The 23,180-nt window shown below is 49.0% G+C and overlaps 1 protein-coding gene across 1 annotated transcript in view; it reads right to left on the bottom strand.

Annotated features, from left to right (window-relative positions):
* Positions 1–4,743: 4,743 nt before the first annotated feature.
* Positions 4,744–23,180, bottom strand: part of LOC147700528 (uncharacterized) — a 193,129-nt gene continuing 174,692 nt past the window's right edge. Inside the window, exon 6 of the mRNA XM_086929118.1 lies at positions 4,744–5,240. Coding sequence (XP_086785244.1) covers positions 4,744–5,240 — 497 coding nt within the window. The remainder of the gene's footprint in view (positions 5,241–23,180) is intronic.

The following is a 23,180-nucleotide window of genomic DNA, read 5'->3' as shown; positions in this document are numbered from 1 at the left end:
TTGCCCTCACATAGTCAAATGACTGAAAGCCAAAACCTGGTCCGAAGGACACGTACACCTTAACTGACTCCTCTGTGACCTGGGCAAGCTGACTCCACTGCCCGAAGCCAAAAGTGTTCGGCCAGGTCCTTTTCCAGTGGCCAAGCGAGATTAGTATCAAGGCACAACATATCATAAACCTTTCATCATACACAAACCATGCCTAATCATACACATACCTGTCTCTGTTTCCTGCTTTATGACTCGCTTTACGAGGAGGAGGTGCCCAATTTTATTGGGGGTCCGTCGATATCTGATGAAAATACTGGGCCTTGCCGGGTAATCAATTGCGGGCTGGATGAACTAAAATTTGTGCTTGTCATCATGACTCTGCTTTTTCTTTGTAGTAAAAATATGTGTATGGTCAACTGTAAAATAAGGAATGTTTGCCTGAAGCTTATTTCTTCGCATAAAAGAAGAAGACTGGCTTTGTAACTTTGAGCAGTCTCCTGAGAACATACATGCTGTTGTACTTCTAGAATACCTGTTACTGGCTGCAGCCAATAAATTCGATCTTTGACTTCACCAAGAAGACTCTGTGTTTCTGTGGTCTGAAACAGGAAGGACTCGGAGTTTTCAGGTGTGTTCCCTGGCACCGCCGGGTCCATAAAAACCCGGTACTCCAGGGTGACCAGGTTTTGGACGGCTGAGCTGGAGGAGGGAACTTCATCACTTGATAGCTATGACTTGTGCTTTCGCCTTAGGTTATGGTTTTAGATCGAGGCCCACAAAGCAGCACTCAGTGAGGTGAATGAATATCAGGTCCTGGATTATGCCACCTGAATTTGGGAGTGTGTTGGTAAGTTGTCCAGTGGGTGTTGAGCATAGCCTATACAATGAAAGCAGGCAGGCAAGGGGTGAAAAGGGTATGCCTGAAGGTCCAGTGATCAGACACTCCGCTGTCCCGCGCATCCGAAAATCCACCATGGGTGGCAGATCCTTCTCCTTCCTGGCTGCCAAGACCTGGAACTCACTCCCCATTCACCTCCGCCTTACTCAAAACAACATCTCCTACAGAAAAGAACTTAAAACCTGGCTATTCGACAAATAATGAACCCCTTCCCCAAGTGCCTTGAGACCCTCTGGGTAAGTAGTGCGCTATATAAATGCCCAAACTTGAAGTTGAACTTGCTGCGTTCCGCATCAATTGCATTAATTGTAAAACTTTGCCAGGAGCCACCATGTAGCTGTAATCCTCCTGAGCAGGGACATGCTTTGCAGTAAAGGCCGCCCCTCTCCTGTGGGCTTTAGGTGTAGAAGGCATAGACTATCTACCTTGCCTGAGAAGCCCATTGGAATCAACGTGGGTTTCCAGATTGGCACCTACCTCAACAGATGTGAGTGGTGCCCTGACCTGGTGCCAGGCGGTATCCACATGTAGTTTTAGAAAATTGTTTGATATCATTCGCACATGAAGGAAAGACACAGCAACACAGCGCTAAGAAGGTGAGGTGCAGCAACACAGCACTAGGAAGGTGAGGCACAGCAACACAGTACTATGAAAGGGAGGCGCTGCAACACAGTGCTATGAAGGTGAGGCACAGCAACACAGCGGTAAGAAGGTGAGGCGCAGCTACACAGCACTATGAAGGTGAGGTGCAGGAACACAGCACTATGAATGGGAGGCACAGCAACACAACGCTATGAAAGTGAGGAGCAGCAACACAGCGCTAAGAAGGTGAGGCGCAGCAACACAGCGCTATGAAGGGGAGGCGCAGCAACACAGCACTAAGAAGGTGAGGCACAGCAACACAGCGCTATGAAGGTGAGGCGCAGCAACACAGCGCTATTAAGGTGAGGTGCAGGAACACAGCACTATGAATGGGAGGCACAGCAACACGACGCTATGAAAGTGAGGAGCAGCAACACAGCGCTAAGAAGGTGAAGCGCAGCAACACAGCGCTAAGAAGGTGAGCCACAGCAACACAGCACTATGAAGGTGAGGCACAGCAACACAACGCTATGAAGGTGAGGCACAGCAACACAGCACTATGAAGGTGAGGCGCAGCAACACAGCGCTATGAAGGTGAGGCACAGCAACACAGCGCTATGAAGGTGAGGTGCAGGAACACAGCACTATGAATGATAGGCACAGCAACACAGCACTATGAAGGTGAGGTGCAGTAACACAGCACTATGAAGGTGAGGCACAGCAACACAGCACTATGAAGGTGAGGCGCAGGAACACAGCACTATGAATGAGAGGCACAGCAACACAGTGCTTAGAAGGTGAGGCGCTGCAATGCAGTGCTATGAAGGTGAGGCGCAGAAACACAGCGCTATGAAGGTGAGGCGCAGCAACACAGCACTAAGAAGATGAAGCACAGCAACACAGTGCTATGAAGGTGAGGCGCAGCAACACAGCAACATGAAGGTGAGGCACAGCAACACAGTGCTATGAAGGTGAGGCGCAGCAACACAGCGCTATGAAGGTGAGGCACAGAAACACAGCGCTATGAAGGTGAGGTGCAGGAACACAGCACTATGAAGGTGAGGTGCAGTAACACAACAATATGAAGGTGAGGAGCAGCAACACAGCGCTATGAAGGTGAGGCGCAGCAACACAGTGTTATGAAGGTGAGGCGCAGGAACACAGCACTATGAATGGGAGGCACAGCAACACAGCGCTTAGCAGGTGAGGTGCTGCAATGCAGTGCTATGAAGGTGAGGCGCAGGAACACAGCGCAATGAAGGTGAGGAGCAGCAACACAGTGCTAAGAAGGTGATGCGCGGCAAAACAGCGCTGTGAAGGTGAGGCACAGCAACACAGTGCTAAGAAGGTGAGGCACAGCCACACAGCACTAAGAAGGTGAGGTACAGCAACACAGTGGTAAGAAGGTGAGGTGCAGCAACACAGCACTATGAAGGTGAGTCGCAGAAACACAGCGCTATGATGGTGAGGTGCAGGGACACAGCACTATGACTGGGAGGCACAGCAACACAGTGTTATGAAGGTGAATTGCAGCAACACAGCGCTATGAAGGTGAGGCACAACAACACCGCGCTAAGAAGGTGAGCCACAGCAACACAGAGCTATGAAGGTGAGGCGCCACAACACAGTGCTAAGAAGGTGAGGCGCAGCAACACAGCGCTATGAAGGTGAGGCGCAGCAACACAGCCCTAAGAAGGTGAGGTGCAGCAAAACATCGCTATGAAGGTGAGGCGCTGCAACACAGTTCTATGAAGGTGAAGCACAGCAACACAGAGCTAGGATGGGGAGGCTCAGCAACACAGCGCTATAAAGGTGAGGCACAGCAACACAGAGCTAGGAAGGTGAGGCGCTGCAACACAGTAACAAGAAGGGGAGGTGCAGCGCTATGAAGGTAATGCGCAGCAACACAGCACTAAGAAGATGAGGCACAGCAACACAACGCTAAGAAAGTGAGGCACAGCAACACAGCACTATGAAGGTGAGGCACAACAACACAGCGCTCTGAAGGTGAGGCGCAGCAACACAGCGCTATGAAGGTGAGGTGCAGGAACACAGCACTATGAATGGGAGGCACAGCAACGCAGCGCTATGAAGGTGAGGTGCAGTAACACAGCACTATGAAGGTGAGGTGCAGCAACACAGCGCTATGAAGGTGAGGAGCAGCAACACAGCGCTATGAAGGTGAGGCGCAGCAACACAGCGCTATGAAGGTGAGGTGCAGGAACACAGCACTATGAATGGGAGGCACACCAACACAGCGCTATGAAGGTGAGGAGCAGCAACACAGTGCTAAGAAGGTGAGGCACGGCAACACATCGCTGTGAAGGTGAGGCACAGCAACACAGCGCTAAGAAGGTAAGGCGCAGCAACACAGCGCTATGAAGGTGAGGCACAACAACACAGCGCTATGAAGGTGAGGCACAGCAACACAGCGCTAAGAAGGTGGGGTGCTGCAACGCATTGCTATGAAGGTGAGGCACAGCAACACAGCGCTAAGAAGGTGAGGTACAGCAACACAGTGGTAAGAAAGTAGGGCGCAGCCACACAGAGCTATGAAGGTGAGGCGCAGCAACACAGCACTATGAAGGTGAAGTGCAGGAACACAGCACTATGAATGGGAGGCACAGCAACACAGCGCTATGAAGGTGAGGTGCAGCAACACAGCGCTATGAAGGTGAGGCACAACAACACAGCGCTAAGAAGGTGGGGCACAGCAACACAGAGCTGAGAAGGTGAGGCGCAGCAACACAGCGCTATGAAGGTGAGGCGCAGCAACACAGTGCTATGAAGGTGAGGCACAGCAACACAGCGCTTAGAAGGTGAGGCGCTGCAATGCAGTGCTATGAAGGTGAGGCGCAGCAACACAGCCCTAAGAAGGTGAGGTACAGCAACACAGTGGTAAGAAGGTGAGGCGCAGCAACATAGCGGTAAGAAGGTGAGGTACAGCAACACAGCGCTAAGAAGGTAAGGCACAGCAACACAGCGGTAAGAAGGTGAGGTACAGCAACACAGCGCTAAGAAGGTTAGGCACAGCAACACAGCGCTAAGAAGATGAGGCGCAGCAACACAGCGCTAAGGAGGTAAGGCACAGCAACACAGCGCTAAGAAGGTGAGGCACAGCAACACAGCGCTAAGACGGTGAGATATCTCAAGCTCCCCCTCCCTTGAGGAGATCTCCCGCTTGCCCTCCCTCAGAGACATCTCCCATTCCAACCCCCTCGGGGAGATCTCCTGCTTCCCCCTCCCTGGTGGGGGCCGGGGGAGGGGCTCTATTACACCAGGCGGAGGTCTGCTTCTGGCCATACCACGAAGAAGGGGTGCACCCCCCCGGTGAAGGGGCCATAGTTGGTGCAGAGATGCTTCCAGGTGTCTGCATTGTACAAGGACAGCCGCCCCCTCTCATAGTCCAGGTACACCCCCAGCTTCAGGGGCGAACGGGTAGCGTTGGGGGAGGGAAAGAAGGCAAGAGCCTGGTACCAAGCACCATCCATCCGCATCACAACCAGGACCACGCCCTCAATACACCCCATGGTCTCCCTTCCCAGACTCTCCCCTGCGACCCCCACATAACCCCACCCCCGCTCATACTGCATCTCCCAGTAATGTCTCCCTGTGGTGATCCCCTCCCGCCCCAGCACACAGGGACAGTTAGTGATTCTCTTGGGACTGTCCGGCAGGGGCTGAGGTCCGTCTGTCCATGTCGCACGTCTCCCGTCCTCTGACAGGATCAGCTCTTCACCAGCCGTGTCTGGATCCAGAGTCACCAGCGCTGCAGAGAGAGGAGAGAGTTATTGACACACTGTGTGACCTCAGACAAGTCACTGTCCCACCCGGAGACCCCAGCACTGCAGAGAGAGGAGAGAGAGTTAATGACATACTGTGTGACCTGAGACAAGTCACTGTCCCACCCAGAGACCCCAGCACTGCAGAGAGAGGAGAGAGAGTTAATGACACACTGTGTGACCTCAGAAAAGTCACTGTCCAACCCAGATACACCAGCACTACAGAGAGAGGAGGGAAAGTTAATGACACACTGTGTGACCTAAGACAAGTCACTGTCCCACCCAGAAACCCCAGCACTTTATTGAGAGGAGAGAAAGTTAATGACACACTGTGGGACCTCAGACAAGTCACTGTCTCACCCAGAGACCCCAGCACTGCAGAGAGAGAGTTAATGACACACTGTGTGACCTAAGACAAGTCACTGTCCCACTCAGAGACCCCAGCGCTGCAGAGAGAGAGTTAATGACACACTCTGTGACCTCAGACAAGTCACTGTCCCACCCAGAGACCCCAGCACTGCAGAGAGAGGAGAGAGTTAATGACACACTGTGAATGAAATGAAATGAAAATAGATTTCTTAAGCGCATGGCTGCCCAAGAGCGTCCCAGCGCTAGTACACACCACAAGCTTCCATGATCCTCAAACAGCGGACTCATACTCCTCGTGGAAAAAGGAATGTCTTTAGAGATTTCCGAAACTTCTGGAGGCAGGGTTCCAGGAGGAGGGCAGCAGGAAGATCATTCCAGGTCTTGGCAACATTCACAGAGAACCTCCGACCTCCTGAACGTGCTCTCCTCACTCTGGGGATGGTCAATAAATTGCTCCCGTCAGAGCGGAGGGCACGGGTGGATTTGTAGGGGCATATAAGGTCCCTGAGGATAGGGGGGCCCATTCCCTGGAGAGACTTAAAGGCGATGGAAAGGGCCTTGAAATTAATTCTCTCCCGGATGGGGAGCCAATGGAGTGCTCTGAGAGCGGGTTTGGCCGAAGTTCTTTTCGCCGTGCCGGTCAGTACTCTGGCCGCCGCATTTTGTACTCGCTTAAGGGAGTTAATGGCTGATTCAGGGGCACCGAGCAGCAAGGCGTTGCTATAGTCCAACCTAGACAGTATAAGCCCCTGGATCAAAAGTTTCCTAGAGCTAAAGGGAAGAAGAGGCAACACCTTCCGGACAGAGCGTAACAGACCATAGCAGATCCCTGCCACTTTCTTAGTTTGTACTCTGAACGTCAGGTCGGGCTCCAGCCATACCCCCAGGCTCTTAATCTCATTCTTGGGTTGGGGCGCCTCCACCAGACAGGGGGGCCACATGGTTTTGGGAAGGGAGGTGGAGAGGTTACCCAACATCATAAGTTCCGTTTTGGACCCATTGAGTTTCAACCGTGATGATTCTGTCATCCACGCCATGATACCTGTCAGACAGCACCCGAATCTTTCTGCCGCTTTTTCATGGTGGGATAGCGAGACAACAAGCTGGGTGTCGTCCGCATAGGTCACTATTTTCACCCCGAAAGGTGAAACCACATCCTCCAGTGGGGCCATATAGATTTTAAAAAGAGTCGAGCTCAACGAGGAGCCCTGCGGGACTCCACACTGGAGGGAGATCGACTTGGAGAGGTCCATGCCATCGCAGACCTGGTAGGACCGACCATTCAGAAAGGAAGTCATCCAGCTTAGAGCCTGGCCGGATATTCCCATCCTAGTAAGGCGCTGAATGAGGATACCATGGTTGACAGTATCAAATGTCACGCTGAGGTCAAGGAGGACCACAGCTGCAGAGCCTCCTGCATCCAGAATGCGTCTGGCTTCCTCTACTACTGCAATCAGGGCAGAGTCAGTGCCCTGCCCAGGGCGAAAGCCTGTTTGCGAGTTCTTGAGCAGGTTATGACCTTCTAGGAATGAGGACAACTGGCGATTGACAACCTTTTCTGCAATTTTGCTCAGGCCTGGCAGCAAAGAAATTGGGCGAAAATTCGCCAGATCGTCAAGGTCAAGTCCCGACTTTTTAGGTAGAGCCTTAACCATCGCCTTCCTCCAGCTGGGGGGAACTTCCCCACCGCCGAAGGAGGCGTTCAGAAGGTCCGTGGCCCGCGGGGAGATGGTATGTGCAATCCGCTTAAGAATATGGATGGGCATAGGGTCAGATGGGGAGCCACTTTTGAGATTAGCTAATTCTTTGCGGAAGTGTTCCTCAGTTATGGGAGTGATAACTTCCCACAGAGGGCTCACACCACTCACGACCTGCGTTAAGGACTCAGAGGGAGGAGCACTGAGAGGGATACTTTGTAGGATTTTTCTGACCTTATTGCCAAAGAAATGTGCAAGTTCATTGCACCGTGCTCTGCTCGAAGATTGTGGCAATGAAGGAGAGGGGGTGTTCAAGAGTTCCTTGACTATAGTAAATGTTTCTCTTGAAGAATTGGAGGCAGTCCTGATTCTCTCTTCATAAAAGGTCGCTTTCGTATGGTTACAGGCTAGCTTGTATGCCCTCATGGCTTCCTGATAAGGGACTTTTATTATTAGTAGACCAGTCTTTACGCCAGGCGCGTTCCAGACGTTTACAGACTTTTCTAAGGTCGCGAAGTTCAGTTGTGTACCGAGGGTTTTTAAACCCATTACTTTTCTTGGCACTACACTTCTTGGGAAGCACCAGATCCAGTGCTCCTAGTAGCCAGTTGTGGAAACTACGATCTGCTTCAAGGGGGTTCCAGAGGGGGGCAGGAATAGATTGCTCAAGGGCAGTGGTAAGACCATCAAGGGACAGTTTAGGCCAGGGTCTATGTGAGGATCGAATAGAGCCCTTACAGTCAGACCTAGATTCCGTCATGATTGTCAAATTAAAAGGAATAAGAAAGTGGTCTGACCAGGGGAGGGGGCATGGCGGTGAAGCCTTCAGAAGTGGAATGTTTGAAAATAGAGGTTCCAATAAATGGCCCTTCAGATGCGTGGGTTCATTATTGTGTAAGATCAAATTACATGCTTCAAGATCAGCCAGCAGATCAGTAGCCACCTTGTCTCCCAAGTCCTCCAAATGGAGATTAAGATCTCCTAGAAGAAGGAAATTGGGGACTGAGGCTGCCAGTGTCAGTGCTGTCTCCAGCAGGGAACTAATGAACTGCTTGACCCCACCCGGAGGTCGATAAATCAGCAGCCCTGACAGCGAGTAATTAGGAGAGAGTTGGATGGAGAACCTTATGCTCTCTGCGTCAGAGATCATGCCATTTTCTATACTGTGTGACCTCAGACAAGTCACTGTCCCACCCAGAGACCACAGCACTGCAGGAAGAAAGTTAATGACACACTGTGTGACCTCAGAAAAGTCACTCTCCCACCAAGAGACCCCAGCACTGCAGAGAGAGAGAGAGTTAATGACACACTGTGTGACCTCAGACAAGTCACTGTCCCACCCAGAGACCACAGCACTGTAGGGAGAGAGTTAATGACACACTGTGTGACCTCAGACAAGTCACTATCTCACCCAAAGACCACAGCACTGCAGGGAGAAAGTTAATGACACACTGTGTGACCTCAGACAAGTCACTGTCCCACCCAGAGACCCCCGCTCTGCAGAGAGAGGAGAGAGAAATATGACACACTGTGTGACCTCCGACAAGTACTGTCCCACCCAGAGACCCAGCACTGCAGAGAGAGGAGAGAGGTAATGAAGCACTGTGTTACCTCAGACAAGTCACTGTCCCACCCAGAGACCACAACACTGCATAGAGAGGAAAGAGAGAGTTAATGACACACTGTTTGACCTCAGACAAGTCACTGTCCCACCCAGGGACCCCTGAGCTGCAGAAAGAGAGAGAGAGAGAGAGAGAGAGTTAATGACACACTGTGCGACCTCAGACAAGTCACTATCCCACCCAGAGACCCCAGCACTGGAGAGAGAGGAGAGAGAGTTAATGACGCACTGTGTGACCTCAGACAAGTCACTGTCCCACCAGAGACCCCAACATTGCAGAGAGAGGAGAGAGAGTTAATGACACACTGTGTGACCTCTGACAATTCACTGTCCCGCCCAGCGCTGCAGAGAGAGGAGAGAGAGTTAATGATACACTGTGTGACCTCAGACAAGTCACTGTCCCACCCAGAGACCCCAGCACTGCAGAGAGAAGTGAGAGAGTTAATGACACACAGTGTGACCTCAGACAAGTCACTGTCACACCCAGAGACCCCCACACTGCAGAGAGAGGAGAGAGAGTTAATGACATACTGTGTGACCTCAGATAAGTCACTGTCACACCCAGAGACCCCCGCACTGCAGAGAGAAGAGAGAGAGTTAATGACATACTGTGTGACCTCAGACAAGTCACTGTCCCACCCAGAGACCCCAGCGCTGCAGAGAGAGGAGAGAGAGTTAATGACACACTGTGTGACCTCAGGCATGTCACTGTCCCACCCAGAGACCCCAGCACTGCAGAGAGAGGAGAGAGAGTTAATGACACACTGTGTGACCTCAAACAAGTCACTGTCCTACCCAGAGACCCCAGCACTGCAGAGAGAAGAGACAGAGTTAATGACACACTGTGTGACCTCAGACAAGTCACTGTCCTGTCCAGAGACACCAGTACTGCAGAGAGAGGAGAGAGTTAATGACACACTATATGACCTCAGACAAGTCACTGTCCCACCCAGAGACCTTAGCACTGCAGAGAGAGGAGAGAGAGTTACTGACACACTGTGTGACCTCAGACAAGTCACTGTCCCACCCAGAGACCCCAGCACTGCAAAGAGAGGAGAGAAAGTTAATGACACACTGTGTGACCTCAGACAGTCACTGTCCTGCACACATCACAGGTGCAAATGCTCTCTCCACCCCACGTGTTGGTGCTCACTCCACCCAAGGTGTTGATGCTCCCTCCACCCCAGATGCTGATGCTTCCTCCACCTAAAGCTCGGATGCTCCCTCCACCTAAGGTGCTGATACTCCCTCCACCCCTGGTGCTGATGCTCCCTCCACCTAAGGTGCTGATACTCCCTCCACCCCAGGTGCTGATGCTCCTTCCACCCCTGCTGCTGATGTTCCCTCCAACTAAGGTGCTGATGCTCCTTCCACCCCAGGTGCAGATGCTCCCTCCACCCCAGGTGCTGATGCTCCATTCACCCCAGTTGCTGATGCTCCCTCCACCACTGCTGCTGATGCTCACTCCACCTAAGGTGCTGATGCTCCCTTCACCCCAGATTCTGATGCTTCATCCACCCCAGGTGCTGATGCTCCATCCACCCCAGGTGATGATGCTCCCTCCACCCCAGGTGCTGATGCTCCCTCCACCCAAGGAGCTGATGCTCCCTCCATCCCAGATGCTGATGCTCCCTCCACCCCAGGTGCAGATGCTTCCTCCACCCCAGGAGCTGATGCTCCATCCACCCCAGGTGCTGATGCTCCATCTACCCCAGGTGCTGATGCTCCCTCCACCCCAGATGATGATGCTCCCTCCTCCCCAGGTAATGATGCTCCCTCCACACCAGGTGCTGATGCTCCCTCCATCCCAGATGCTGATTGTAGGAGAGTAGGGTCTGCTATCCTATGGTCACCCCAAATTTTTGCTTTTTGCTTTACTGGTTTATGACTTAATGTGGCTGTGGGCCTGCTAATCAGACCCACAATCTGCTGTTCTCTCTCTAAATTGATGCCAAGGCACACTAGGTGCATTACGAATTGGATACTGGTTCACCTTATAGGCCCCTGTAACAGTGTACCATAGGTACCCAGGGCATAGGTGCATCCAAGGCCTACCAGGGGCTGCAGCATGTATTGTGCCACCCCTGGCATGGCCTCCATATTTGACACAACTGGCTGATCACTCAGCTGGGGTAAGTTGGTGTAATCACCTCTTGCTTAGATATAGTATCCCTACATCTAACCTTAACTGGACACATGTTAACCTATAAGCCATTCCTATGGAAGGCCCCTGCAATCCTGGGGGCAGAGTGCGTGGTTTCATGTGAGATGGTGCTCTAGCAGGAGCTGAGCCTGTCTGCAGCTGTCGGGAACAACTCCCTTAGCTGTTCCGGTATATTGCCATACCATATACTCTTAAGTGCATTATAATCCTCGCGGTTATATGCTAACTTTGGTTTGGCTTTATCAAAACATGTCGAGTAAGGTGTCATACGATTTGGAATACTATCCCCTCGACAGTTCTGTCGACGGGGATAGCATTTCACCCTACTAGAGGGGCACGACATGTACATAGCCTTAACCCCGGTTAAAATTAACCAGAGCCTCAGCATCACAAAATGGATGCTGCCACCACAGACACAAGTCTGACCTCCTGCTGCTGGGAGTCCTTCCAGCGAGGGAGGCTTGGACAAAGGGTTTCCTGCCTTGGGAGGTGCGAGCTACACCCCAGACAGGATTTTGTGTATTGGGTAGGACAGGGCTAAATAGAATCAGACATGCCCGGGGCACACAAGGTGTCCCCGTGCATAAGCCAGTCCAAACCGGTCCTGGGACTCTCTAGACCCAAGCCTGGCGAGGAGCTGGACAAAGGAAAGGGGGTGTAACCGCCCCCCTTCCTGGTCCCACCCAGAGGAGGGACCTAGCAGGTGATCCACCCCTCAGATTGGGAATAAGAGTGGGAGCAGTGCAGTAGCACCTCAGATCATCCTGAAATCAACTTTAAACTAAGAAGACGCCGGACTTCGACATTCTGCTGCACAGAAGACTGAAGAGCATCTCCCTTGTGGCCAAGGAGTGGCCACCCTGTGAACACAGGCACCATCCAGCAACTCGACATCTGCTTTGCCGCCGCCTCCCGCCGGAGCCCGAGCCCAGAGCCTGGCGAGACCCAGACTCCCAGACTTCTCACCGCCTTATCCACAGTCCTTGCAAACAAGGGACCCGTGGAAGCATCGAGAGACGTGGGACCGGACATCTCAGAAGACCCCCGAAAAGCTGACTGCGCAGCATCCGAGGCACCCTCGACGCTGTGCTTTGGGGATTGAGAAGCCCCACCACCGAGCAGCCTTTACACCGAAGATCAGCCCCCCAGCATCTCCACGATCTGCGTGGGGCCCTTTTGCATCATGCCACTTGACGCGCCATCCCGGCCACTTGCCACGTGGTCAGCGGCCATCTTGGCAATGAAACCTACAATCTACACTGCGGATCTGGTTGCTCCAGACTTGCCCTCGCTCCTGTAAAAGGGAGCACCCGCTCTGACCTTGCTGGTCCGAGTGATAAGCCTTTTTCGGTTCCTGCGTGGCTTGCATTAGCCAAGGCCTGTTTGCTCCAATCAAGTTTCCGACAATGCCAACAGCGAGAAGCCTGCGTGGGACAGCTCGTGATTAACTCCTGGACGTCCTCGACCTCTTCGTGTCCACGTGGCTGCAGAGAGAAGCTACACCTCATCACCTGTTTGCACCTGACATCGCCTGGTTCCAATCTGGTTCCACGGTAGTAACTGGCTAGTGACTTTGAACATTGTCCCCTCTGCTTTCAGGTCTTCACCACTTCAGATCCACCCTTGGATCCACCGGAACTCTTCACATCGAGCCGCCTGCAGCATCTTCAGCTCCAAGCACCATCGACCTGCGTGACGAAACCCGACACTACTTCGCACCTGTGCACCCGCTTCCTGTGGGTGAGGTAACTCATCAACGCCGGTGTAGCCACACTGGTACACACCTCTAGGGCCTGTGTCTTAAGTTTCATCCTTATAGGTCACTCGGAAGGTTCCTAAAACACTAACTTTGTAACTTTTACGCGCCATAGACAATACATTGGTGAATGCGTGCACTTTAAACACTGCACCTGAGTCCCGCGGGCCTTTCCCGACTTAGTCACTGCTAGTCCCAATCAGCTCCAGCAATTCCCAAGTCCCTAGGCCTACTTCCTTTTCGATTGGTATCTCTTATACCACTTTCTTAGTATATGGTTTAGGTGGCCCCTAGGGCTCATCCATATTGTGCAACTTTTGTGTATTTTGAACTGTGTTTTGTTTTAACGCTTGTGCTTCTGTGCTCATAAGGAGTATAGGGGATATTTGTAGTTAATAAATATATATATATATTTTCAATATATATCTGTGTGGTGTCCTTTCATTTGGTATTCAAGGGGGTTGTATATGGTAAAACAGCTTGCTTCACATGCCTTTCAGAGTTTAGCCTAGGATAGCTGGTCTATAAGGTTGACTTACAACCAAATCATCATAAGGTGTGGTACTGAAAATTCTGGACCCGTGTCATAAAACATCGTCGCACCATGACGATTTTGGTACCAGCGAACCGGTAATGATTTAAGCAAAAGACATGAGCATTTCCATCACGATCGAGTGACGGGATCACCCTGAAACCAGCATTTCCGTTCCGAACCCTCGGGTTCCGTTTTGTGAACGGCATCCATTTTGTGATTGCCCTCACATAGTCAAAATGACTAGAAGCCAAAACCTGGTCCAAAGGACACGTACTGTCATATAGATACTTCATTACATATATTGTGTTAAGTTAGCATGAGCTTATTACATGTTTAAAAGCCATTTTTCCTTCGGCTTCAGTTTTGCACACAACACATACTTGTTGTTGTAGCTTTCAACCTAGAAGCGCGATGTGATTTATTTGAGAATAATATGTTATTACTCTGATATCAGTTTTGCTTGGTACACTGTCTGAACAGTGAGTGCTAAAACCTCTAAGAATAACTCGATACAAGGTTGCTGGGAGGTCTGATCTTCGCACCACATTAGACATAACATAAATACAGTTGCTGCCAATATTGGGCTCTACGCGGGTTTAAGATAGAGTTACAGGAAATGCAGAACACACTTGAAGATGCTTCGCATGCAGAGAGCTGTTAGCTGATGATGTGATCCTCTCATCCTGACATTTAGAGGTATGGGCCCGCCCTGCTAAAACCCAAAAGAGACCTTCATAATATAATATAATATGCTAAATAGGGAGATGAGAAATAGGTGTTGTTAATTCCTATTAGTTTCAGCATTATAACATGCTATCACCGTTCGCGTAGTATGGACTAGTAACTATGCTAATAACTTTGATACTTATAATCTGTTTGTTAGTATTGTATAAGATACTGCGTTTGAGAACATTGCATTGATTAATAAATATTTCAAATATGCACGTGTCCTCTTTACTCCACGTTCTGGTTTGAAATGATTATAGAGCGAAAGAGTGTTCATGTGTTCCACGATTCCTGAGGTAACATAAGTTCATGTTCTGGTTTGTCTAATTCATTGGGAATTCGTTATGACCAATGAGACACTGTAGCTAGCTCGGTAAGGGGATTTCTGATACTAAGGTGAGTTTTGGGTCATCCTAATTCACTACGGTTCTAGATCTCTATGCACAGTTCTGTGGGAGAACGGAAACCCTGCAACATGGCGCCCATACGTTGGTGGACTTATATCATGACACTCGAGTAGTATATCATTCAAACCTTAACCTCTTCATTGCCGTTTCCGGTAAACGGTGGTGTCGGAAAAACCTACCTATTTTTGAAATAGGTCTTTTCAAGCTTAAATCTATCTAAAACGGTTTCCTTGAATTACTACCCAGTTGTGCTCCAAAGGTTGCTTTGTTTTTTCAATTTCCTCGGCTGTCATGGCACAAGCAGTGGACATCCCGCAACATAGTCGCATTGCGGTGCGTGACCGTTTGCGGACTTTTGATGTTCCGTTGGCAGGCTTGGCTGTGGCTATGGTGGTGAGTGCGGAGCATGCTTACCCATACGAACTCTTTTATTCGTGGGTGACTTTTCCGGCAGTGGACGCTAAATCTGGAGTGTTCCACTCTTACACTCCCTCTGCTGTACCTGTTGCGTATGCTCCGTACAGGGGACTGGAGATTCCTATTGATGTTTGGCAGCATGGAGTTTGGTTTGGTGGCGCCCTACCCCATTCTTTAACCGCTCCGAGGTTGGGTCCTTTGTCCATTCCGGGCACAAATTGGCCCGCTTTGGCTGGATTTACTCCTCACCCTAATTGCGCAACTTGTAACATAGCTGACCTGCGGCGTCTTCATGAAGTCGCGGTTCAAGTGATTAGGGCGCTTGTTCATTACACAAGTCTTAATGTTCAAGGTGCGGCCCCTAGAGGTGCGCAGCTTCAAGCAGGGCAGGCTGGTTTGAAAATCAGTCCTGTCATGGTGAATTCCGTAATGGGCAAGAAGCCCCAGGATAAGGATGATTTTCCTTTCTGGCTTGCCGAGAAATTCGACCAGCTGGAGGCTGTGTTTCCAAATACGACTCCTGGTGAAAAACACCGGATTCTTACGCTAAGTTTGCCGAAAGATTTAGCCCCTGAAGTTGTTGACTGTGAGACCTGGGGTAAGAATTTGCAGCGGTCTATTCGAGATGCTTTGGCACCCCATCTATGTCCAACCTGTCTACGGTCCTTAAACGTGTTCAAGATGATCACGGACCGGAGTCTGCGGTTGAGTTGGGGATGCGCCTGTGTGGCACCTTTGATGTAGTTTGCGATCTGATCCTTGCGAATGTCAAGGGGGATGCAGTGAACTTTCAGGTGGCTAACGCTTTGGCAGTAATTCCCAATGCCGAGAAACCCCGACAGCTAGCAAGAATAATTGTGGCGGCTTATAAAATGGTTGGCCGAAATGCCAAGGGTAATAAGCCTTTTTCTGATAAAGAGAAAAAGCAGCCCCAGGGACAGTCTTCGGAAACGGGTGTTCAACCCAAGTCCAAGAAACAAAATTGGCCTAAAAAGCAGAATCAGGGTAAACAACAGCAACAACAACAACAAACACAGGTTTCTCGTCCTGCATCTCCGTTGCCTGCACAGTCGGATCGAGTATATGATTTGCGCGATCGCGCGATGATTAAATCACCTGAACGTTTTCAGGCTTCTGACCAACGCTCTCCTTGTTCCTTTCAGGACTCATCGGCTCCGAGAACCGGTGGAGGAGGGGGCGGCAGGGGCCGGGGTGAACAACAAGGTCGTGGTCTGCCCCGCCCGCAAAACGGTGGAGAGCAGCAGGAAGGCACTTCGCCCAAGAGACCACAGTTTGCCAAGAAGAAAGTCGCCGCCTTGACAGCGCATCGATATGCCCCAGATAGTGAGAACGCGGTTTCGGAATCTGACATGGGCTCTGACCTTGCTGGACAGCGCGGCGGAGATTACTAAAGTGAGAGAGGCCCTGCGTCCACTGTTGAAGGTGACAGCGACTGACACTTATGTTGTGATTGAAACGGCTGATACGCATGTTGCTCCCTCTGAAAGACTTTTTGAAATTGTCCTGTTAATTGAAGGTGACATGCAGCGAGTTGTAAAAGGGGTATTTTGGGAAAATCTTTCGTCTACGTATGACATTCTGCTTTCGGAGGCTGACTGGCCCCCACCTTTTGCAGCTCCGCGAGGGGAGGAGGTGATCCTCCCCAGTTTCGCGCACACTGTCTCGAGAGTGGAAGCGCTGCATTTTGCAGAAGAGTGGGCTCTGGCGCTTGCGCCGGCTGTGTACCGCAATCAATGTGGCTGGGATAAATGGTCTCCAAGCCACGAGATTCCTTTACGGTCTCAGCCGCAGCCTCAACCTCAATATCCCATAAGACGTGAAGCAAAAGCTTCGGTCGCGGCTATCCTTGAACAATTGGAATATCAAGGTGTAATTGAAACATGTGTGTCACCGATGAATAACCCCCTTTTTACTGTAAATAAGCCGGACGGCTCATATCGTTTGGTTTTGGATTATCGGCATTTAAACTCGCATTGCCGTAACTGCGCAGTACAGAATACTCACGGCTCTGCTTTGGTGAATAGTCTTGAGCGTAAACGGTTCAAAACCACGCTTGACATTTCCAATGGTTTTTATGCCCATAGATTAGATGGTCTGAGTTCTCAATGGACCAGCTTTACTTGCGGCGGTGTGCAAAAAATGTTTCGGCGTCTCCCGATGGGCTATAAGAACAGTCCTGGAGTTTTTTCCGCCCGCATAGTCTCTCTTTTGGAGAGAATCGACCCAGTTGCTTGTTCTTATGTGGATGACTCTTATCTCACAGACGACGAACTTTGGGAGCATCTGTGTCGAGTTAACAGCATAATTTGTGGTTTTGCAGACATGGGTTACAAATTTAACTTTGCAAAATCACACATTGCTGAGTACACAGTGTTGTTTCTGGGTTACGAGCTTAACAATGAAGGAAAGGGGTTAGCTCCTCATTTCCTGGAGAAATGCGCACAGTTGCGCTCTCCGACAACACTGAAAAAATTACAGTCTTTACTGGGCTTTTTGAATTTCGGAAGAACTTACATTCCGGAATATGCCCAGCGTATCAAGCCTTTGTATGCTTTGATACAACCATCTTTTTCCAAATCATGCTGGCTGCCAGAGCATTCAGCTATACTGCAGTCTTTGCAAGCTGATTTGCTCGCTTCTGAATACTTACAGACTGGTGATAACCAGACCAACCTAGTGTTGAGAATTATCCCTGGGACGGTGGGTTTCACGTACCTAACTTTTAATGAAGGAGATACTGTACCTATTGCTTACAAGTCACACTTGTACACTTCAGCTGAAATGCGATTTTCCACTGTGGAGAAAGTTTTAACGGCTGTGCAGATGGCAATTCTTAAAGAATGTGCCCTGTCACAGGGAAAACGCATGTTGGTTGTTACCCCGTGCCCTGCCTTGTAGGCAGTTACGAAAGCCAGTGTACCAAATGCCAAAGCTTTGCACCCTCGGTGGATTCAATGGGCTACATCCTTGACATCCCAGGATGTCACGTTTATATTTGACGCCACTTTACGATCGCAAGAGTATTTACAGTATGAATTTGTTCATCCTGCTCCTTTAGCAATACGGCCGTTGGAGGATTTCCATTGCATCATTTACCCTGATGGTTCGGCTCAGGTTGCCCATGGCTCTAAACACGAGTACGTTTCCGCTTGCGCCATTGTGGTCGGTGCAATGGTGAACGATGAGTTCAAATCCAGTGTTGTGCACACGCAAACACTTGGAGACTGCACTGCACAACTGGCAGAGCTTCGTGCTTTGCTGCTTGCGTTGGAGTACGCAGACCCTTCTGTGACGACTTTAATCGTAAGCGATTCTTACTACTGTGTCCAGTCTTACAATGAAAACTTGTTCTTTTGGATTCAGAATGATTTTCATGATTCCAAAGGTAGCACAATAAAACATAAAATGATCTGGGTCCGAGTGGCGGAACTTAAAGACAAGCTGCCACTCGTGTTTGTAATTCATACTCTCGGCCACCAGCGCGTGGGAGTTCACGCTGTCGGTAATTCGCTTGCTGATAAGGCGGCGAAGTCAGCAGTATCTAAATACTTAGTTGCAGCTGTTAGACGGTCCAAAAGTAAAATAGATGATGACATCTTGGCGGCTGTGGCTGCCACTGAGAAGGGAGGTAAATATCCTATGGGGTTCCCTTCGAAGTACACATACCACTTAAGTCCCGACAAGGTTCCTTATGTGAAAATTCCGATGTTGGTGAACGGTTAGTTCCCAACTCGGATCGCAGAGCTTCTCTGATTACAGCGGCTCATGAAGGTGTGGCGTCTGCGCATGCGGGCGTCTCAGCCACTGTAACTCAGTTACAACAGAGGTTCTGGTGGCGGGGACTGTACAAACAGACGCGTGATTATGTCCTTCAATGTGACATTTGCCAGCAGATCAAGCCTTCGACTGCTGCGCGTCCGCCACAGACACAGTTGTACATTTCTAATAAACCACTAGGATGTGTTTATTTAGATCACTGTGGTCCTTTTTCATCTGATACTGCGTATAATTATATCTTAGTAGCAGTTGATTCATGCACACGCTTTGTGTGGGTATGGCCCCATCGCAGCGCTGATTCGCGGACTGTCATAAGAGATTTGCGTGTCTTTGTAGGGATTTTTGCCTGTGGTACCTTCCATTTGGATCAGGGTCCGGCTTTCGCTTCTAAAGCGTATAAGGATGCTATGGTTTCGTTGGGGGTCCAAGTCAAGTTTTCGAGTCCGTACAGGCCTGAGGGCAACAGTGTAGTGGAACGAATGAACCGTGACTTAAAGCAATCTTTGACAGCTCGAGTTATAGGCACTGGCAGAAACTGGCTGGCCCACCTTAATGGCGTGCAGCGTGCTCTTAATAATCTCCCTAGAAGGTCTCTGGGTGGGCGGACCCCATACGAAATGCTCTTTGGTATCAAGATGTATGTTCCTGACCTTGACGGCCAAGACTGCAAAGCCCAGGCCGCGGCCTTTGACGTAGATGAACATTGCAATGTTTTACAGAATCTACAAAAGACCAGAGACAGTCTTGGTAAGGAACATTTGCCCTCCACATCGGATGATGCATTGCAGATCCCAGTAGTTGGCTGGCTACCCCGAGTTGGAGAACTGGTTCGAGAGAAGATCGATAACAAGAAAGAATTTGGTCCTTCATATCGTGCACCGGTACGTGTTCTTGGAGTGAAGGGCACAAGAACAGTCATATTACCACCACTTCCAGGTCGTAAGGAGAACAGATTTATCTCTATTGACAATGTCAAGATACACAGGGTGGCCGATTCTTCATAGCATGACACCAGCAGTATCCTGTCCTTCCATTGTGAGGCATTCTGTGTTGGCCATTACTTCGGGTGCTGAGCCAGCGGTGCAAATCGAGATGCCTGTTGTTTCCTCTCCTTTATTAACTACATTTGCTATTAATGACAATGATGACCTGAACTATACCTACCCTGCAGATTTGTCAATGCCCGATTTACAGACGCGTTTGGCCACAGAATCCAGATTTTCATTTGACTCTATATCAACACATTCGAAAAAACCATCACGTTTGGCCAAATATGTCACTTTATTTAAAAAACATTTTTTGATTCCCCCTTGGACATACATTTGGATGATTCTTTTTTCTGTTTATCTTTTTATGTCAATTGGATTTGTGTTTTATTTTTTCCGTCTGATTGATGGACACTATGTCAAAGAGAGAACAGGAATACGGCACCTTAATGTAACTTTGGCCCCACTTTCCTCTTCACATTCAGCACTCAGACAGAAAAGAGAACTGAATACAGTTAACATCACTGCTTGGCCGGTCCTTGATGGGATTGTGTCGGATGCGGTTAGGTTTCAAATTCATGGCCCCACTGAAGTGATTAATGTTCCTAATGTGCTTAGGGTGAATATGGGGGATGTAGTGAAACAAAACGTCCGTTCTGATGATTGGGATATTCAAGCAGTAGAAGCATTATTCTCAGATTTAAAATATTATGCTGCCTTTGATGCTGAGGATTTATACTTAGATTCTGTTAATTATGGTGATTTGTTTTGCTTTCAACATTATGGAAATCATTTCCTGCATAAAACAAGTTCCAGAAGGGTTACTGTAAATTACACGCAGTGGGAACATTGCCCAGCTCCAGTACCAGGAAGCTCCAGTCCATTTCTGGAAAAATACACTTATTTTACAGACTTTAATCAATCAAATCCTGAGTCGTTTTATTTTAAAATGACACAACAGTCCATGTCCAAGGTTAGACTTACCGATACTAAAATGCTGTATTCGAAGTCCTTTCTAGACAAATTAGCTATTGATGGCTACGAGCTATGGAAGGAGGTTATTGATCTTAAATCGGTTTGGAGTACCAAAAATTGGCAGGTACAAGGCACTGAGGCTTTGCTTCGTGCATGTCTCATCCCGAATCACAAATTGTTTCTAAATTCAACCATTTCTCAAACAACATGCTTTGGATTGGCTACTTCTAAAAAATTAAATACACCAACTATCCCAGAATTGGAAGAATATTCAGGTTGGGGTAATTACACAAAATTGTCCATTCGTGATTTACAAACACTATTGCACAATTCATCCTTTAATGTATCCAGTCTGGATCCAAAGGGTTGGCTGATGTGGCAGAGAAGCTCTCATTCATGCCAACGTCGTTTTCTGGGTTTGTCTGAAGGTTTTACACAAGTCAGGTCTGATCCCCGTTTTGAAACTGATCATACTGTCACAACTTACTCAGTAGGCAAATTGTGTCAAAATTGGCTACAACATTCCACATTAGCTGCAGTTAAACTACATCTGTCCCAATTGAGTGATAATGTGGATTTAAATGATTTTATAAAAGGCCCAGCTAAGGGGAGAACTAAACGCTGGCTTTATGCGGTTTACAATGAAATTTGGAAATTTTCACAAATTGAGGCTGCTAAACGCCTAAGAGCTATTGACCAAGCTAATTTGGAAAAAGTGGTTGCAGTGGTTGATAACAGTATTAACATGCTTTCTTCCAGGTTTTACACGTTGAATAATACTGTTTCTTCTGTTGTAAATATTGTCCATGATGAGGTGTCTGTATTATACCATGGTCAAAATCAATTGCGTTCCGTCATGCAGTTTGCATGGACCCTACAGACACTTAAGGCAGGTCGCATGCCCTGGTCCTACATGAACGTGTGATCCCTTTTTGCCCCATTTAATTTGACTGATAAACAGCGCGTGCTTTCAATGCGTGATGCGTCCCTTTCTATGCTACATATTGAAACTGCTGCAACGTGGCTTATTCATGGACTGATTACATTACCATTTGCTTTGTATAAATTCACAAATTGTACGCGATATATTGCAATTGGCAGATATGAACCACTAGGCAGCGCGTTCCTCCATGAGGCATGGTCTTTACCATATACATACTGATGTCTCAAGGATGGAAAGGAAGTGAATCTTAATGGTGAAGAGTGCACGCAGTCGCCTGACCGCTCATTAATATGCAGACACATCCAATTACACGGTTCTTGTAATCAGGACCGGCCTAATTTAGCTTGTGTTTTAAAAGGTACACCAGTTCCAGCGATTATTCCCACGTTTACATTATTGACAAATGGTAGTTATTTGCTCTTAAATAACGAGGAATGTTGTGGGTTAATAATCGGTATCGCTTATGTGGTAAATGTATCTGAACGGGTGGTGTGTTGCAAAAATGTTCTGTACCCACCCACGCATGGGAACTCAGATGTTTCCATCTGGCCGCGCATCCCAACCTTGAAAGCGGAGTTCAATGGATTTAGTAGAATAAGAGCCCTTTTGTCTCAAAAAGAAGTGACCTTGAGCTCAGCCCGTGAAAATTATGTCCTTCACATAGCTAACACACGCACTGAGGTGCAGGCACTTTTAAATACTGACTTGCCGTTTCATTTCTGTGAACTGGTACACCAAATCTTTAATGCCTCCTCCACATCTGGGCTTGCACATTTTTTTAAATTAATTAGCAGTGGCCTCGTGACTACCTTTGAAAAGATTTTTGGTGTCATCCCCGCTTTCATCCATTCTATATTTTCAAGTTTGTTTGGCGGATTCCCTGTTTTACTGGCTTTGGCTGCAGGCATTTTGATATTGTTTTGCTTTATAAAACATGGATGCCCATCCTGCGCAAGAAGCCGTTCAATGCCTCCTGACACTGTGCCGTAATCGGATGCTTGATTGCTATGGAACATTGCCGCTTGCAGCGTTAAGCACGGCTTATGGATTATCATTTCGATTCACCGCTTTCACATGTGTCCAACCTGTGTTTCATTGCCTGAGCTGCGATTTCGACTGGGCCATTGATTTGTGTCTCCTGACGTCAATTTTGATCACCTCATGAGCCCCGTAGTTGCTCACGAGTTGGTTTGTTCTGACGAAAGGGTTATGGCCTTGGCAGCGATACATGGACTACTGGGTCAGTGGGACATATCAGCAGCGGCGCATGACTTTCTGGCACACAGCGTTCTGGAGTACCCACCGAGTTGTCTTCTAATGTTACAAGAGGATCCGGTGCTGGAGTTGCACGTGTGTTCTTTCCCTTTACTGATTTGGATTGCTGAAATGTTTTCGGATGATGACAGTGATTTCATACTGGAGGCTGTTGCTGCTTATTTTGCATATACTGTCCAATCATGAGAAGCCTTGGAGATTTTCATTGCTATGGCACGTGACTTTCCCATTGCGGTATTGGATTGCTGAACTGTGTTC

Source organism: Lissotriton vulgaris, chromosome 7 (genome assembly GCF_964263255.1).
Source record: "Lissotriton vulgaris chromosome 7, aLisVul1.2, whole genome shotgun sequence".
Lineage (NCBI taxonomy): Eukaryota > Metazoa > Chordata > Amphibia > Caudata > Salamandridae > Lissotriton > Lissotriton vulgaris.
Note: the sequence above shows the minus strand (reverse complement) of the source record. Positions and strands in the feature narration are given on the sequence as shown.